This window comes from Psammomys obesus, unplaced genomic scaffold, assembly GCF_907164565.1.
Source record: "Psammomys obesus unplaced genomic scaffold, mPsaObe1.curated_primary_1811, whole genome shotgun sequence".
Classification (NCBI taxonomy): domain Eukaryota; kingdom Metazoa; phylum Chordata; class Mammalia; order Rodentia; family Muridae; genus Psammomys; species Psammomys obesus.
Genome location: NW_026596158.1, coordinates 297464 through 316476, shown reverse-complemented (window position 1 = coordinate 316476; position 19013 = coordinate 297464). Strand labels below are relative to the sequence as shown.

Genomic DNA, 19013 nt, shown 5'->3' with positions numbered 1-19013 from the left:
CCTCTGACCTCTGCTGCAGATTTGAAAGTCTGGACCAGGAGATGAACAGTCTGATGGGCCGCGTCCTGGATGTGAACCACACAGTTCAGGAGTTGGTGGAAGGGGGTCACCCCAGCTCAGATGAAGTGCGCTCCTGTCAGGATCACCTCAACAGCAGGTAGGTGAGGCCCGGGCCAGAACGTCTCTCTTCCTGTCAGTGCCTTCTCTATCCACTGCACCGTGAAAGCCAAATGTGTGTGATATCAACCCCCCCACACCACACCCCCGGTGTTAATACACACCTTGTAAATCAGGAAAATCTTTCTGAAAGATTTATTTTATTTTTAGTGTGTGTGTATGTGCACTTGCCTGCAGTGCCTGTAGAGGCCAGAAGAGGGCGACGGAGCCCTTGGCACTAGAGTTACAGGTGGTTGTGAGATGCTCAGGGTAGGTGCTGGGAATGGAACTAGGGTCCTCTGTAGGAGCAGTGTGAGTTCATAACCACTGAGCCATCTCTTCAGAGTCAAGGACAATCTTCACAAGAAGGTAATACATGCCCAGTGCTGGTGGCGATGGGCTAGGATGACAATGCAGCCCTTTTCTTCGGATGTCCACTGGTTTGTTCAGAAAGAATTCATAAGGTGAATGTTCAGAAAGTGGTTTGTTCAGAAAGAATTCATAAGGTGTTATTATTGGCCAGGAGTTTTTCCATGCACATCCTCTTATTTGGGAAGTCCAATTTACTCATCTGTTACTTTAGTTTCTTCCCTTAAAAAAGTTATTTATTATGTATACAGTGCTCTGTCTACACGCCAGCAGAGGGCGCCAGATCTCACTATAGATGGTTGTGAGCCACCATGTGGGTGCTGGGAATTGAACTCAGGACCTCTGGAAAAGCAGCCAGTGCTCTAACCTCTGAGCCATCTCTCCAGCCCTCTACTTTGGTTTCTTGAGGCTAACTGTTGGTTTTCTTACTTCCACCTTTCAGGTACAAGGGTTACAGGCATGTGCCATCACACCTGGCTCAACTTTATCTACTATCTATCTATCTATCTATCTATCTATCTATCTATCTATCTATCTGAGTCAGGATCTTACTTTATAGCCCCAGCTCTCCTGGAACTGACTATGTAGACCAGGCTAGCCCCACCTCCAACTCAGAGATCCACCTGCCTCTGCCTCCCAAGCGCTGGGATTAAGATGTACCAGCATGCCCTGCTTGCTTGTTAGTTTTGAGAGAAGATCTCATGTAACCTAGGCTGGTCTTGAACTTTCTGTATAACAAGGCTGGTCTCCACCTCTCGTGCGCTAGGATTACAGTTTACCATCATGACTGGATTTCCAAGTCTTCATAGTTACTGTTTCATCTCCTAGTCTTCCAATTTCCATAGTGGAGCTTCCAGAATTTAGAACATTTTAAAAAATTACATTTCCCCTTCTCTCTCCCTTTCTCTCTCTCTGTTGTGTGTTTTGTGCATGTGAAGGTCAGAAAGACAAGCATCTCCTAACACCCTCTCAGGGACCCAGATCACCAGGCTTGGTGGCAAGTGCCTTTATGCCCTAAGCTATCTTTCAGCCTAGAATTTAGAATTTAGAATTGTTTAAGAAAAAAAAAAAAAAAAAAAAAAAAAAAAAGGCAAGTTGATATCTTTCCTCCTGGAACACCACCAGAAGACCTGCCAGTGTGGGGAGGGCTGAGACATGAAAATTGAAGTCCAGTCAGGTGGTATGTAGGGGGCTGAGGAAGGAGGAGCCCTGGGTTTCAGGGCCAGCCTTGGAAGCTTAGCAAGACCCTACCTCAAAAGCCAGAGGTAGACCTGTATCCTATCCCACCACTGAGGAGACAGAAGAGGAGGATCACAAGTTTCAGGCCAACCTGGGCTACATACTGGACTCCCATCTAAAACGTGATGGGGTGGGGAGGAGAGATGGCTAGGCCGTTACGAGCACTGTTCGTGTAAAGAACTCAGGATCCGTTTCTGGCACTCACATGGGGGCTCACTACCCTTCGTAACTCAGGTCCAGAGGACCCAGGGCATCCAACACCATCTTCTAACCAGGCTGGCGTGACGGGCATACACATACACACATACACACAGGTAAAAGGAGCAGATACATTTAAAAACATCTAAAAACAAACAAACAAACAAACAAACAAACAAATAAAGCCCTCCATCTGTTGTACCTTGCAAGTGTGAGGACCAGAGCGAGCTTGGCAGCTCCTGACATCTGAGCACCTGAGAGGCAGGGCTAAGGACCCCCATGGCAAGCCGGCACCAGCTGGGCCGGCCAGATAGCCAGCATTGGAGAGCCACAGGTGCAGAAGGGGAGCCCACCTCAAGAAAGGAAAGGGAGGGTGACTTAGGAAGACAGTGATGTCAGCCTTGAGCCTCTGCAGGCCAACTGGCCTGTGCGTGCACCAGAACGCACAAGCACACACAGCGCACGCGCACAAACCAAACCCGAATGAATAAAGAGCCTAGGATATGTTGGCATAATTATCAGTATTGTTCTTACGGTGTTGGCGATGGTTCCAGGGCCTTCCACATGCTAGGCAGGTGCTGTATCTTTGAGGTTCGTCCCAGACACTAAATATGTAAGTATTTTCCTAATAGAAAACCGTGGGGAAAGTAGCATGGTGAAAATCTCAATCTCAATCTCTCTTGCTCGCTTGCTCTCTCGTTCGCTCGCTAATATGTGCCTCTGGGGAATTCGATTAAACCCTGGAAGATAGTGAGATGACAAACAGGGTTCTACTATTACTGTGAAGATAATCTGATAGTCCCTCTAAGCGCTGTCCAGGGTGGGATCCTATTTGTTTAGGCGCAAACTGGGTCTCCCCCAGGTCCCGAGGCATCCGAGGGGCCAAGGCCTGGATTTTTACGCCGGGTGCGTGGGCCCTCCACACCCGATCACCCTCTTTCCCCGCCCCTGGCCAGGTGGAACCGCATCGTGGAGCTGGTGGAGCAGCGCAAGGAGGAGATGAGCGCCGTGCTGCTGGTGGAGAACCACGTGCTGGAGGTGGCCGAGGTGCGCGCCCAGGTGCGCGAGAAGCGGCGCGCCGTGGAGAGCGCGCCGCGGGCGGGCGGAGCCCTGCAGTGGCGCCTGAGCGGCCTGGAGGCGGCGCTGCAGGCGCTGGAGCCGCGGCAGGCGGCGCTGCAGGAGGAGGCGGCGCTGCTGGCCGAGCGCTTCCCGGCGCAGGCGGCGCGCCTCCAGCGGGGCGCCGAGGAGCTGGGGGCCGAGTGGGGCGCGCTGGCCGGGGCGGCCCAGGCCTGCGGCGAGGCGGTGGCGGCGGCGGGGCGCCTGCAGCGTTTCCTGCGCGATCTGGATACGTTCCTGGACTGGCTGGTGCGGGCGCAGGAGGCGGCGGGCGCCGTCGAGGGGCCGCTGCCGCGCAGCCTGGAGGAGGCCGACGCGCTGCTGGCGCGCCACGCCGCGCTCAAGGAGGAGGTGGATCAGCGCGAGGAGGACTACACGCGCATCGTGGCGGCCAGCGAGACGCTGCTGGCGTCCGAGGGCGCCGAGCTGGGCCCCGGGCTGGCGCTGGACGACTGGTTGCCGCACCTGGAGGTGGGCTGGCACAAACTGCTCGGCCTGTGGGAGGAGCGCAGGGAGGCGCTGGTCCAGGCGCACGTCTACCAGCTCTTCCTGAGAGACCTGTGCCAGGCGCTCGCGGTGCTGCGCAACCAGGTGCCCGCTGGCGGGGCGCTGGGGGGCGGGGCACGGACATGCTTAGAAGTGTCTTCCTGGACCCCCGGATTCCTGTTTTATTTGAAATGGGGGTAGGGAGTCAAGGGAGAAATAGCTGTTCATTTGGAAAATTGAGGTTTGGACTACCGGGGGGAGGGTAGGTGTAAGACAGAATTTAAAGGTTATGTTGAGCGGTGTGGGGTTTATGGGGTTGCTTTGTTGTTTATTTACTTACTTATTGAGACAGGGTTTCTCTGTGTAGCCCTGGCTGTCCTGGAGCTCGCTATGTAGACCAGGCTGGCCTCAAATTCACAGAGATCCTCCTGCCTCTGCCTCCCGAGAGCTAGGATTAAAGGTATGTGCCACCATGGGCGGTCACTTTTTTTTTTTTTTTTTTTAAGAAATATTATTTAGTTAGTTATCTTGAGACAGGGTTTCTCTGTAGCCCTGGCTGTCCTGGACTGACTTTTGTAGACCAGGCTGTTCTCAAACTTACAGAGATCTGAATGCCTCTGCCTCCATGAGTGCTGGGATTACAGGCGTGCACCACCGCACCCGGCTTAAGATTATTTTTGCTTTGCCCACGTGTGTTCACGCATAAAGTACATTTAGAGTCCTGGGAGGCCAGAAGGGAGCATCAGATCCCTTGGGACTGGAGTTACCGTCATGAGACATCCTGTGGGTGCTGGGAATCGAACCCAGGTCCTCTGGAAGAGCAGCCCATGCTCTTAATAGCTGAGCCATCTCTCCAGCCCCCTATCTTTTAATTTTTTAAAGGAATTTATTTTTATTATTTTAAATTGTGTGCATGCGAGTGCAGGTTCCTGAGAAGACCAAGGCACCGGAGCCCCTGGTCACGGTTGCCAGGTTCACGCCAGGAGCCCCCCTCAGGTCTTCCGGGAGAGCTATAAATGCTCCTAACTGACGAGCCATCTCTCCAGCCCTTTGCCTTTATGGAGACGCTATGTAGCCCTGGCTAGCCTGGAACTGTCTATATGAATCAGGCTGACCTTGAACTCTCCCTGATCTGCCCGCCTCCACCTCACAAAGCGCCGGCATTAAAGACGTGCGCCACCGCGCTCTGCTTGGATTTAGTGTTTTATTGGAGGAGTGGCTCAATGGGATTACCTGTAAGGAAACAGCAAGAGAGGACAGTTGATAGGTTTGGCAGAGTGGGCAGAGACTTGGGGGTATCTAGAAGGACAGACTGCTAAAGAGAGGGACACGGACACGCAAAGGCCCTGAGGCGGAGCGGAAGCCCCGGCAGCCTCTCTGGCGTCCTGGCCGGGCGCCAGGCTGACCTGCGTCCCTTCCGTTCCCAGGAGGTGGCGCTGTCTGGTGCTGAGCTCCCCTGCTCGGTGGAGTCGGTGGAAGAGGCTATGAAAAGGCACCGGGATTTTCTCACCACGATGGAGCTGAACCAGCAAAAGCTGCAGGTGGCGGTGCAAGCCGCCGAGGGCCTGCTGCGGCAAGGCAACGCCTACGGCGAGCAGGCGCAGGAGGCCGTGGCCCGGCTGCTGGAGAAGTAGGTCCCCACTTCCGGAACCGCAGAAGGTGGGGTCTGGGCACCGTGCAGGGCGGCGGACACCCAGAGCTTTCCTCCCGTCCCTATTTCCGCTCTCTGCTTTTCCTCTTGTTTCAGTTTAGTTCCTTAATTGCTTATTTATTTATTTATTTATGTGTTTTTGACACAGGGTCTTTTGTAGCCCAAGTTGGCCTGGGATGCTTTTTTTTTTTTTTTCTTTAACATCTACCTATCTGTCTGTCCATCTACCATGTGTGTGCGCGTGCGCATGCATGTGCGTGTAGCTTGGGATGGCCTTGAACTCCTCACTCTCCCGCCTCTACCTCACCCTGAGATCACAGACATGCACCATTATGCCTTCTTTTCTCTTCTGTGCCTCTCTCTCTCTCTCTCTCTCTCTCTCTCTCTCTCTCTCTCCTTCTCTGTCTCTTTCTTTCGTTTTAAAGTCAGGGTCTATGTAGCCTAAGCTGATGTCAAACTCAAAGAAATCCTCCGGCCTCAAGCTCTTTCCTGTCATGTTGGTTGACAAACACATTGACTAACATCAGAGCTGGGGCAAGACAAGTTTGGGGCTCTGTGGGAGCCCACAGGGATTGTGTGCCCCGGTTTTGAGCCGGAGACAGTTTAATCCCTGCTCCTCTCCAGCCCCCAGAATAGTCACCTTTGGGATGGGTGGGAGTCTCTCAAACAAGGTGACAAAGCTGTGCACTTGATACAGTGGTCCCCACCCCCACCCTTGCGTGACAGAATCCCTGACAGTAGCAGGTGGGAGGGGGACAGGTGTGTTTTGGCCCATGGCTTCAGAGCGCTCTCCCCGTCCCAGTGGTGGGGGTGGGGAGACGGAGCAGAGCAGTTCCTGCCCTGGCGGCTGAGGAAGCAGAGGAAAGGGAATTGCTAGGATTTTACCGCTTGCGTGCTTGATGCCGGGGAAGGCCAGAAGAGGACATCAGTTCCCCCGGAAATGGTTTTCCAGGTTGTAGCGACCGCACAACCCACGTGGGTGCTGGGAACCAAACCCGGATTCCCTGCAAGAGAAACAAATGCTCGAAGCCAACTAACCATCTCTCCAGCTCTCCTCCTTTCGCTTGGATTTTGTGTTCCTTTGCTTTTGTTTTTGTTTTGAAACGGGGCCTCGGGTGGCCCAGACGGGCCTGGGGTTCACTACACAGCCAAAGGTGAGCCTAAGTCTCTGATTCTGCCTCCACCTCCCATGTGTTGGAGCACAGCTGTGTGCCACCCCCATCTGGAGTGTGCTGGAGATGGAAGCCAGCACTTGATGCACAGCAGGCGAGGAACTCATCAAACCAGCTACAACCCCACCGCCAAGGAGCCTTCCTTAGCGCGTTTGCAGATGAGGCCTGTAGAGGGAATTAATTTGCCCAGTACCTTGGCCAGGAAGTGCCACAGCTGGGATTGGAAGCCTAAGAGAAAGAGGAAAGCTGTCCCTTGTCACTCGTCCCCACCGTCTGGCTTACAGGGTCCTGGTGGAGGTGACTGCAGGCTCATTTCTCGTTTCCTTTTGCTTGCCCTTCCTGCTCCTTTGCTTCTCAGGCTCTGGGTGTGTCTGGAAGTAGCTTTCATGTGCTGTCTCTTTGCCCCATGTAACCTTCTATTTCTATATGTTTCCTGTTCTTTTTCTCCTCCTCTCTCCTCTTTAGAGAAAGATGCTTTCTGCATCTCTAATACCCCGGGCTCTTGATGGTAGCCCAGGTTGACCTCAGCTCTACATTTCTGAGACTGACCTTAAACTCCTGACCCTGCAACCTCAAGGCTCCTAAGAGCTGGGTTTACAGGACTGTAGAATGTGCCACCACACCCGCCCCTCCCTTCCTAGACCTTCTGTTTGTTCCATCTCTTGGGCCTCTTTGTCTCTCTAGGGCTCTCCTACATTCATTTGTTTCTACATTCACTCAAAAAGAACATATTGAGCAGTCATGGCTCACGGCTGTGAACAGAACACACAAAACCAACTGAACGAAAACTGCCCTCAGGCTGGGGAGATGGTTAGTGGATAATGTGCTCAAGGCACAATCACAAAGACTACGTTTTACCCCTAGCACCCATGAAAAAAGCTAGGTACGAGCCGGGCGGTGGTGGCGCCATCTTTAGTCTCATGCTTGGAGGGCAGAAGACAGGAGGAGCTCTGTGACCAGCCAGCTTAGCCAAAATGGTGAACTTCAGGTTAAATGAGAGACATTGCCTCAGAATATTTGGAGAGGAGTAAAGGAAGACATTGACGATTGACCCCTGGCCTGTGTGTGTGTGTGTCCCTGCATTCACGCTCATGCGCCCAGGCGGGCCTGTGGAGAGCTGGAATTCAACTAGACCGGAGGGAGTCAACCCATGGGTCGTGACCCCTTTGGGGGTTGAACAACACTTTCGCGGGGTCGCGTGTGAGCTGCCCTGCCTATCAGATATTTACATTGTGATTCATAACAGGGCCAAAATTACAGCTGTGAGGCAGCGCCAAGGGCCATTGTGTGGCTGGGGGTCACCACAGTGCGGGGAGCCATCCTACAGGCCCACGGTGTTAGAGGGGTTGAGAACCGCTGAACTAGAACTTGGGGGGGGTCATTGCTAAGAGCCCGAGATGAGAGGTGCTGTTCAACTCACAGCCAGAAGCACAGCAGAGCCTTGATTAAGAAAGGGGTCCAAAGCAGGATGGGGGAAAACACTTAGTAAGGTAGAGGTGTGTGTGTGTGTGTGTGTGTGTGTGTGTGTGTGAATGTTCATGTGTGTAGGGCCTAGAAGATCAGGAAAGTCTTGGAGGCCTGGGGAAGACAGTCTCATTAAAAAAAAAAAAAAGAGATTAATTATATGTGTGACAATCAGAAAACAATTTGTGGGAATTTGTCTTGTCCCTCCACCATGTGGGTCCCCAAGATTAAACTCATATCACCAGGCTTGGCCACCAGCTGCCATTACACACTGAGCCACACAGGCTCAAAAAGCTTCTTCTTGCTGTCTTCTCTCTAGCTAGATTCTGGAGACAGAGGATGATAGGATAGGCACGTACATAGCTGATGGGGTGCCACCACCACTGAGCCACACCCCATTCCCTCACTGGGGGACTCTAGGCAGGGGCTCTACCACTGAGCACACCCCAGCCCCTCACTGGAGGATTCTAGACAGGGGCTTCACCGCTGAGCCACACCCCAGCCCCTCACTGGGGGATTCTAGGCAGGGGCTCCACCACTGAGCATAGACCATCTATTTCTGTTGCCCTCTCTTCTATTTTTTTTCCTGTTTCTCCTTGTTCTTCTTGTTTTTGTTTGAGTTTCCCCAAGTTCCCCTTCCTTTCTCTTTCTCTGCACTTGAAATTGAACCCAGGGCATCATATATGCTGGGCAAGCTGTCTATCTCCAATGTATATGTCCAACCTTCTGTTGCCTTTTGATCTCAGCAGCCAGCACTATGCTTATCACCCACCACACGACACGTATTAGTCTGATTCTGTGTGTCCCTCTTAGAGTCTGTGGTGCCTGTCTCTGCTTCTCTCTTTCTTTCTTTCTTTCTTTCTTTCTTTCTTTCTTTCTTTCTTTCTTTCTTTCCTTCTTTCTTTCTGTAGGGTTAGTCTGTGTAGCCCTAACTGCCCGGAGCTCACTCTGTAGAGCCGGCTGGCCTTGAACTCACAGATCTGCCTGCCTCTGCCTCCCAAGAGCTGGAATTAAAGTAGCGTGCCAACACACCTGCTTGATTTTATTTCTAAGCATCTCTTGCTGTTTGGTGTGTGTGTGTGTGTGTGTGTGTGTGTGTGTGTGTGTGTGGTGGTATCATGTCTCTGTGCATCTCTCTTTGTCTATCTCTTACCCCTTCCTCCCTCCTCCTCTACTTTCCTGTCTTCTCTCTTTCTTCTTGGGAGCCCTGTCCTCCCAACGTGTCCCGGCTTTCCTCTTTCCCCTGCTTCTATCCAGCTGATGCCCTCAGGCCCCTTCGGCAGCACCCTCATCCCATGCCTGTGCCTCCCTCCAGCCAGCCCTTCTCTTCTCCTCAGGAGCCAAGAAAACCAGCTGAGGGCCCAGCAGTGGATGCAAAAGCTGCTGGACCAGCTCGTGCTGCAGCACTTCCTTAGAGAGTGTCACGAGGTAGGTCCTTCTGTGCTGGGGCCAGGGGGAGGCTTGATCCCTGCTGGGGAGGGGTAGGGGCTCGGACGCCCCGTCTAAGTGGGTCGAAGAACCATACTCCCTCTGTGCCACCAGGAGGCGCAAGGAATCCCGTGCTAGAGCGCGTGCCCGGCAGGTCCCCGCCAGCCCACACGGGCTCCAGGGAGAGGGGAGGAGCCTGGGCTCCCCTGGCAACCGCTGAGTTCGCGCCTACGGTTCCTAGGGAAGGAGCGCGGATCTCACCTTTCCCTAGAGATCTGTGAGGCGAGGAGAGCCGCCGAGGGCCGGAGGTGGGGGTGGTCGGCGTGGATGGAGCGGTGGACGGGAGTACTCCTTCAGTCACGGATGACCCGAACCGGGTCTTCGCGTTTATTCGGTTTGGTTAGTTAGGCACGCGGCCCCGACTTCAGGACTTGCCGGACTTCAGACAAGGGCTTGGGCTGAGTGTGACGTCCCCAGACCCCTAACTAGGAATCAAATCCCTTCTCCTCTACACCTTGGGGAACACGGCTAGTAGGAGATGGCCCAGACCCCTTCTGCGTTGACATGCCGAAACTCCCTCTCTGGACGCGCACACCAAGGAGCTCCTTACCGACCCGCTCACCCCACAGATGGTTCATAGACGTTCTCTTAACTCCCAGAGATGCCCTGGTCCTAAACTGCCCGCTCTGTATCACCCAGAACTAGAACCCAGAAAAGGGACCTGTTTCTTCCGGAAGGTTCAGGGGCCACCTCCCCGCCGTCCTCCCACCCCAGCTGAAGGCGGTTTGGCTCAGTGTATTGAAGGTCCATGGTAGACCAGTTCGCCTACGTAGCAAGTAGTTGCAGGCCTCCAAACCTCGCCTTAACTGAGAGCCCATTAGCCACGGGTCCCGGTTGGCCCTCCTTCCCGCTGGAGATGGTTCTGGACGCTGCTGCCCTAACCCTACCCTCATGTAGTCAGAAACCGGAGCCTGTTGGGGTTGATGATGGCCAGAAAGCTCTACAGCTTTGCCCGCCCGAGTACACACCTCACCTAGCTGAAGGAGCTGGGGGCCCAGAATCCCTCCCTCCCTCCGGTCGTTAGGACTCTTCCTGTGCCCCTGCCGTGAGACTGTGGTGGACCCAGGGGCCATGATCTGAGATGGAGCTGAAGGTCCCCGTCCTGGAAGCTCAGAGAAGGTCCCGATTCCTCCCCCACCGGGACTAGGGCCCCCCGCAAAGGAGGCGGGCCTGGAGGCAGGCAGGGGGCGCGCGCGGGCGGGCGCGTGGCCGCGGCGCGGGGGCGAGGGCGGGGGCGCGCGCCCGCCGGAGCTTCAGCCACCGCCGCAGCCGTCGCAGTGGAGGGACGAGCGCCTGCCCGCCCGCCGCAGGGACGCTCCTCCAACGCCGCCGCCGCCGCAGGTCTCGGGGGCGCCGGGGAGGTGGGGAGGAAGGGCAGGAGCGGGGGAGGGGGCCCGCGCGCGCCCCCGCGGACGCGCGCCGGGGAGGGGGCTCGTGCGCGTGCTCGCCGGCCGGGCCCGCGGGAGGGAGGGGCGGGGGCGGGCGGGCCTGGACCCCCGCCCCGGGGGAGGGGCGAGCCCTGGCGCTGTCCGCGGTGCTGGACCGCAGGGCGAGGGGGCAGGGAGGGGAGCTAGCCTCGGCTAGGCTGCGTTCGCCGCGGGCGTGGAGCGGGGGGTCCCAACCTGGCTACCAGGGGATCGAATTTGCCCTGGTCTTGAGGGATTCCCAGAGCTTTAGGGCTTTGCGCGCTCGGTTCCTGCGGGATCCGTCACAGTCTGGAGGAGAGGGTGGCGGTGGTGAATCACGGGGGGGGGGGGGGGGGGCTTAGGAGATGAGGCTTCGGATGCCATCCGAGTCCGAGGGGCTCTGGCTTTGGGGTAGGCTTCCCTTGGTTGCGCTGAGCGGCCAGGGAGTCCGGTCCCTTCCGGGGGCTTTGCCTAGAGGACCGGCTCACCTCCGCCGGGGGTTTTGCCTTCCCTGGGAGCCCCCGGTTGCGTGTTCCTCGCTGTGTAGGGAGTTGGGGGTTCAGCGTCTGACTTGGCGCGCGCGTGTGTGAGAAGCCGTCCTAGCCCCCTGGGGAGCACACGCTCTGGGGACCTGGGGTGGGGTGGGGTTTGGCCGGCTCGGGATTTGCCCTTGAATATGACTGCGTTTTGCCTCCCGGGACCGCGGAGTTCGGCCTTTTTTTTTTTCCAGAAGGGAGGAGGAGGAGGATCTTGTGACTGGAGGGAGGAGGAGCAACTGCCCCAGGTTCTGGCTTTGGTGGGGAGGAGATTGCGGCTTCGGGGAACTGGGCTTGTTTATAGGCATTTCCCCCTCCCCAAATGCTGGAGATGGAACCGATTCCAGAACTTTTCCGTGCTAAGCAAGCAGCCACTGAGTCTCCGAGTCAGCCCTCACTCCTGTGGAAGAGGGGGCTCAGAAAACAGCTCCGTCTTTCTTGCTGTCTGGAGTAAAGGAAATATTTTGCTAACTTGTCGTCTTGGATGACGTTAGCTTGGGAAGGGTGCTGGATCGAAATGTGGGTGCATCCACACTGGGAGTCCTGTATTTGGGGGTAGATTGGTTTTGGGGATCAAAGGGCAGCCTGTTGCTCCTGTCTTGGGTGCCGGTTGGTCATGGTTCGCGGTAACTGTGTTCTTAGTCAGGGGTGCTGGATTTAGGGGTTATTAGAGCTTCTGGGCCCAGGCGTATGGGTCTTCTCTAGTTTGGAGGCCGATTTTGCAGGAAGGTTACGTGGAAATAGTCAGGAGGTTGTTTGGGGATGTCGATCCGACAGTGGGGTGCGCAGGCTAAATTTCGGCTTGTTTCAACCTGTGGAATAGGATTAAAAAAAAAAAAAAGAATTAAATCAACAGGGCCTTACTATGCAGCTCAAGTTGGCCACAAATTCACTATCCTCCTTTCCCATCCTCCCCAATGCTGGTCTTCAAGCTTGCCAGCAAGTGCCTTTACATGCTGAGCCATCTTGGCATCCGAAGGTCTCCGTTTTGCTATGGGTGGGATTGGGGCTGGAGGTTCATCTGACTGAGGAGTTTGTTTAACTTGCAGCGGAAAGAGTTTGGGTCTGGGCCCGGACAGCCTGCTTTGGGTTCGCCTATGTGGCTAAGGCTGGCAGGGCCCACGGATTTTCATGCTGGGGGACCACAGAGGCATCTCTCATCTCCTAAAGGGCTGGAGGGTCCTCTCCAGGCAGCCTTATTTGCACAGAGTCCGCGTCCCTTCCTTCCCTTTCCCCACTCTCATCAGCCAAGAGCCCGACCTGGGAGTTCTTGAGGGGTGTTATGAGGCCCTGCCAGATGGGGAGAGGAACACCCTGAGCCCTCTTGCTCTGCCCTGCACAGTTGGATGGCTGGATCCATGAAAAGATGCTGATGGCTCGTGACGGCACACGGGAGGACAGCCACAAGCTGCACAAGAGATGGCTCCGGCACCAGGCGTTCATGGCCGAGCTGGCTCAGAATAAGGAGTGGCTGGAGAAGATAGAGAGGGTGAGGAAGAGGAAGCCCCTCTGCCCTCCAGGACACAAACCCTCACTTCCCCTGCCTTCTCTGTCATCCTTCTCAGCTAGTATCCCTCAACTGGTTCAAACCCGCACTGTGTCTGCTTGCTTCTAGCCATGTGTCTTGGAGTAATGATTGTAACTTGGAGCCTCAGCTGGACCATCAGCCCAGTGGTCATCCTCCCTCCCAGTTGTTGCTCAGATCCCCTGTTTATTAACGTACCTCCTACCTTATGAGCCCTATCACGCTTCCTTTCACATTGCTTAAGATGTTTAATGTGGAAGTTGTAGACTTGGGTTGGGGAAGCCCGGCGTTCAAGTAAAATTCAGAATTTTTTTTCAGCCCTCACTTCAAGGTCTGTAACTAGTTGTGATATCTTAGAGAATAGTGTTGGCCTTCTGGATCCTCAGTTTCTTCTTCTTTTTTCTATTTGTTTATTTGTTTACTTACTTACTTACTTTGGCTTTTCAAGACAGGGCTTCTCTGTGTAGCCCTGGCTGTCCTGGAACTAGCTCTGTAGACCAGGCTGGCCTGGAACTCACAGAGATCCACCTGCCTCTGCCTCCCAAGTGCATTAAATTAGGATTAAAAGTGTGCACCACCTTTGGTCTGTTGTTCTTTTTCTTTGCTTCTTGCTTTTTCACGCCTCTTGTTTATTCTTCCTCCTCCTTCTCTTCTTTTTTATTTCTTTAAAAATTTTTTTAATATTAGTTGCAGTTTATTAACGCTCTATCCGCTCCCTCATTCCCTCCCAATCCCACCCTCCCTCCCCCATCTCTTCCTTGTCCCTTTCCAAGTCCACTGATGGGGAGGACCGCCTCCCCTTCCATCTGACCCTGGTGTATCAGGTATCTTTAGGACTGGCTGCAAAGTCCTCCGCTGTGGCCTAGCAGGACTGCTCCTCCCTGGGGGGGGGGGGAGTCAAAGATCCAGCCATTGAGTTCATGTCAAAAATAGTCCCTGTTCCCCTTACTAGGGTACCCACTTGGATACTGAACTACCATGGGCTACATCTGAGCAGGGGTTCTAGGTTATATCCACACATGGTCCTTAGTTGGAGAAGCAGTCTCATAAAAGACCCCTGTGCCCAGATATATTTGGTCCTTGTGGAGCTCCTGCCCTCTCCAGGTCATATTAACTCCCCCTTCTTTCATATGATTCCCTGCACCCTGCTGAAGGTTTAGTTATGAGTCTCAGTATCTGCTTTGGTACACCCTTCTCTTCCTTCTCTTCTTTCTTTGTCCTCCTCCTCCTCCTCTTCCTCCTCTTCTTTCTTTGTCCTCCTCCTCCTCCTCCTCGCTTGCTTGCTTTTGTAGCACGGTCTTGCTATGTGGCCAGGCTGGCTGCAGACCCAGGCTCGTCCTCTCTCGGTCTCCCTGAGCCGGATCGCGGTCTTGCACCACCACATTCAGCAGCCTTTTTTGTCTTTTATTTTCAGTTCTTTTTTTGTTCTCTTTTTATTTTCTTTCTTTACTTATTTAACTTTTATTACTTACATTTTATTAACTCTGTATCCCAGCTGTAGCCCGCTCCCTCATTCCCTCCCAAACCCTCCCTCATCTCCTCCCTTCCCCTTTCCAAGTCCACTGATTGGGGAGGACCTCCCCCCCTTCCATCAGGTCAGGCCTGGCTGCAAAGTCCTCCTCTGTGGCCTAGCAGGACTGCTCCTCCCTTGGGGGGTGGGGAGGTCAAAGAGCCTGCCACTGAGTTCCTGTCAGAAATAGTCCCTGTTCCCCTTACTATGGGAAACCATAGTTACTGAGCTACCATGGGCTACATCCGAGCAGAGGTTCTAGGTTATATCCATACATGGTCCTTGGTGGAGTGTCAGTTTCAGAAAAGACCCTGTGCCCAGATATATTTGGTCCTTATGGAGCTCCTATCCTTTCTACGTCATGCAAACTTCCCCTTCTTTCCTTTGATTCCCTGCACTCTGCCAAAGGTTTGCTTATGAGTCTTAGTATCTGCTTTGATACATCAACTTCCATTTTCAAATAGCTGTAGCCACCTCTCTGGTTTTTGTGCACATAAAATGTGTGCACAAAAGACCAGGCACCCTCGGGTTTTTGTGGGGGTCTTTTCCTGGTGCTGCAAGTTGAACTCAGGACTCAGGACCTCATGCAGCTGGGCAAGTGTTCTGCCACCGAGCTGCATTAGAGCCAGCTCGCCTCCTTTCTTTTTGTTATTATAATTAAACAGGATCTCATGTAGCCCCTTAGCTGAAGATGGCCTTGAACAGCTTCCTGCCTCCATCACACTTGGCTTTCTTTTTATTTTATTTATCTATTTTTATCATGTTGGTTTGTTGAGACAGAGTCTCACCATGTAGACCAGGCTGGCCTCTGCTTCTCAAGTGGTGGATTAGAGGTGTGAGCCACCATGCCTAGTTTGGTATTATTATTTTTTGTTATTTTTATTTCTTCTTTTATTCTTTTCTCTCTCTCTCTCTTTTGTAAGGTGTCATTATGTCACCTTCGCTGGCCTGGAGATCTCTATGTAGACCAGGCTAGCCTCAAACCCCCTGGGATCCCCCTGCCTCTGCTTCCCAAGGGCCGAGAGGAAAACCATTTGCCTCTTATTTTCAGCCTGTCACACCCATAGCTCTGGGCCACCAAGTCAGTTGACTTCAGTTTTGGAGGGTCTGGACAGATCCTTTTAAGCATCAACTCTCTAAACTTCTGTTATTTTGTTTGAACCCTTAGAGCTGCGTCCCACGGCACCCCCACTTTTCTAATCAAACAGAAACACTGAGGTTAGCTTTATCCTCTAAAATGTCTCATTGGCACCCCTTACAGGGCAGTGTGTAGTGAAACCAGCTTCTGACCTTTCGCTTAATGGAAGTTCATTCTCTCCCCACCTGTCTCCTCCCCTCCCCTCCCTCTTCTCTCCCTTTTCCTCCTCTTCCCTTCCTTCTCTTCCTTGCTTCCCTCCTCTTTTATCTCCTTTGTCCTTTATCCCCTCTTTGTCCCTTTCTCTTTCTCATGGTCCTACTATGCGTACATATTTCATTGTTCTCCACTCTCTGACCATCCGTGTTTCCCCATTTCCTTCCCATATCTGTTTGGGTCTCTTCGTCTCCCACCCTCCAAACCCACTCTGTCTCTTATCCATTTTCCTTGGTTCCATCTCTGTCTGCATCCCCTCTTTTTCCTGTCTAATTCCCTGCCTTGTCTCTCTCTGTGTGTCCCTCGTGTTGTGTCTCTGTCTATTTCTGTTGCCCATCTCCTCTTCCTTTTTTCTGTCTCTGACCTCCCATCCCTCTCCGTGTGTGTCTCTCCTGTTGTATCTCTGTCTATTTCTATTGCCCATCTCCTCTTCCTTTTTTTCTGTGTCTGACCTTCCATCCCTCTCTCTGGTCAGGAGGGCCAGCAGCTGATGCAGGAGAAACCGGAGCTGGCAGCCTCTGTGCGCAAGAAGCTGGGTGAGATCCGGCAGTGCTGGGCGGAGCTGGAGAGTACCACACAGGCCAAGGCGAGGCAGCTCTTCGAGGCCAGCAAGGCAGACCAGCTAGTGCAGAGCTTTGCGGAGCTGGACAAGAGATTGCTTCACATGGAAAGCCAGCTGCAAGATGTGGACCCTGGCGGGGACCTGGCTACAGTCAACAGCCAGCTCAAGAAGCTCCAGGTATGAGGGGCGGTCGGCCTGCCGAGGGGGCTCACCTGCGGCCTAGCGGAACAGCTCATAACCAACCAGCCGAGGCTGTCCAGCTGGGAGTGGCTGTAAGCAGCCATCATCCTAGGGCTGGGGCACATGGGACAGAGAGAACCTAAAACAAAATAAGAAGCACAGATTTTTTTTTTTTTTTTTTTTAAGAATTTTGGTATTATTTTCTGTGTGGGGAAAGGAAGGCCCAGAGGTAGGAGAGCAGTTTTAATCAGTGACCTTCACAGAGTACATCCTCTTCTGGTCCCTGGACACAGTGTTCACTGACCCCTGCAGCAATCTGTTATTCACCCCCATTTTACAGATGAAAAAACCAAGGCACCACATATAAAGTACCCAACCCGAAGACGCACAACCATCAGTTTCTGCCTTCCTGAGCAAAGGGCCCCCAGCGAGCACTCATGCTGCCTGCTTAATCCCCACTGCTAGCTTGGCAGCTGGTTAGTGCTCAGGCCGTGAAGGTCTGTGTGGTATGAATGTTAACAGGGACAGTGCTGGATTGGCTCATAATAAACCGAGACTAGAATGTAAATTTCCTCACTTGGAGAGCAAATAGTAGGGGATGGATTTGAACTTAGATCCTTTGAATCTTCACTGCTCCTTGGATGGAATTCTTGAAAGGTTTTTCTTGTAAAGGGATCAACAGAGTAGGTGGCAAATTAAACAAATGAACAAAGAAATAAAATACATAAACTGTGAATGTAGCTCAGTTGGCAGAGGTGCTAGTCCTGCCCTCCATAAGCCAGAGCATGAGCACAAAGGCCCACAATCCCAGAACTCCAGAGGTACAAGCATGGGAACATGGGAACATGCTTGGCCTTAGTCAGTTCCTGACTAAACTGAGCCACCAGAGACCCTGTCTCAAACCAACAACAAAATTAGAAAAAAAAAAAAAAAAAAAAAAAAAAAGAAGAAGAAGAAAAGAAAAGAAAGAAAAATGAGTAGATTGTGCCTGGGGTGAGGCTCAGGGGTAGAGCCCCTGCCTAGAATCCCCCAGTGAGGGGCTGGGGTGTGCCTCAGTGGTGGATACCTTCAAAGCCCTGAGGTCTATTCTCAGCACAGCCAAAAGAAAAAAGAAAAAAAGAAAGAAAAGGCTAATTATAAAAGCATAATTATGTAAGTATATTGATCTTTAAAAAATGTGTATGTCAATTAAGCCTGTCACTATTTACCTTATAAAAATGAAAAATTCCAATATTTATTGGTTCTTTTGAAATGAATACTAAATCACAAATTATTCTTAATAGTCCTCTTTTTATAAAGAACAACTCAAGGCTGATGAGATGGCTCAGCCGATAAAGGTGCTTGCTGCCAAGCCTGACAACTTTGAGTTTCATTTCCAGGATCCCATACAGTTGTCCTTACACACACACACACACACACACACACACACACACACACACAGCTCACACACACACTAAGTGAAAGAAAGGATGGATGGACGGATAAATAGATTTTCCTTACACACAATAGAGAGGCTGAGCAAATGGCTCAGCAAAGTGCTTGCTGCTCAAGCACCAGAATCCATGTTTGGTCCTCTGGACCATGTGAAAACAGGCACAGCTTAATCCCGGGAGGTGGAAACAGGCACAGCTTAATCCCAGGAGGTGGAAACAGCCAGGCACAGTTTAATCCCGGGAGGTGGAAACAGACACAACTTAATCCCAGGAGGTGGAAACAGCCAGGCACAGCTTAATCCCAGGAGGTGGAAACAGCCAGGCACAGCTTAATCCCGGGAAGTGAGAACAGGGGGCTCCTTGGAGTGTGCTGGCCAGTCAGTCTTGCAGACTCCGTAAGGTCCAGGTTCACGGACAGACCCTGTCTCTAACAAATAAAGTGGAGGGAGATTGAGGAAGATAACCTTGACACTGACCTCTGGCTCCCACACGCACACACCTGGCTGAGTTCCCAAACGCGTGCACACACAACCATGCACACACGCACAAATAATAAACAAGTAAGTAAACAAAAGAAAACAACTGCAATGTGAGAGGAAGCTGTTGGCATTTGCTGCGTCTCTTTCTGGAGAGAGAATGGCCTGTCGCACCGCCTCTGCCTTCGCTTTCTCGCCGTCACTTGCGTCATCTAGATGCTCTCTGAAAAGGTTGGTTGTATTGTAAAGAATGAGACTGATATGTGCAAATATTATGAAAGGTAGACATATAGGGAGGAAGATAGATAGATAGATGATAGATAGATAGATAGATAGATGATAGACAGATAGACAGACAGATAGACAGAATCTGTGGTTGATGGATAGATGACACTTATCCTATGGGTGGGTGATGGGGACGTGGACAGATGGACATGTAAACTGATCCTATGGATTGGTAAATGGCCAAACAGACAAACTGGTCCTGTGTGTGGATACACTGGTCCTGTGTGTGGATACACTGGTCCTGTGTGTGCATAGACTGGTCCTGTGTGTGGTGTGTGGGTAGACTGATCCTGTGTGTGCATAGACTGGTCCTGTGTGTGGATAGACTGATCCTGTGTGTGGATAGACTGGTCCTGTGTGTGCATAGACTGATCCTGTGTGTGCATAGACTGATCCTGTGTGTGGATAGA

At 52.7% G+C, this 19013-nt stretch overlaps 1 protein-coding gene across 3 annotated transcripts in view; it reads left to right on the top strand.

Annotated features, from left to right (window-relative positions):
• Sptbn4 (spectrin beta, non-erythrocytic 4) overlaps window positions 1-19013 on the top strand; it is a 90380-nt gene that overhangs the window by 38918 nt on the left and 32449 nt on the right. The window contains exons 15-20 of one of the 3 annotated variants that reach the window (XM_055595000.1): window positions 20-157; window positions 2919-3669; window positions 4992-5194; window positions 9189-9279; window positions 12624-12770; window positions 16143-16406. In XM_055595000.1, coding sequence (XP_055450975.1) covers window positions 20-157; window positions 2919-3669; window positions 4992-5194; window positions 9189-9279; window positions 12624-12770; window positions 16143-16406 — 1594 coding nt within the window. The other 2 variants (XM_055595001.1, XM_055595002.1) reach the window with 2 other exon arrangements.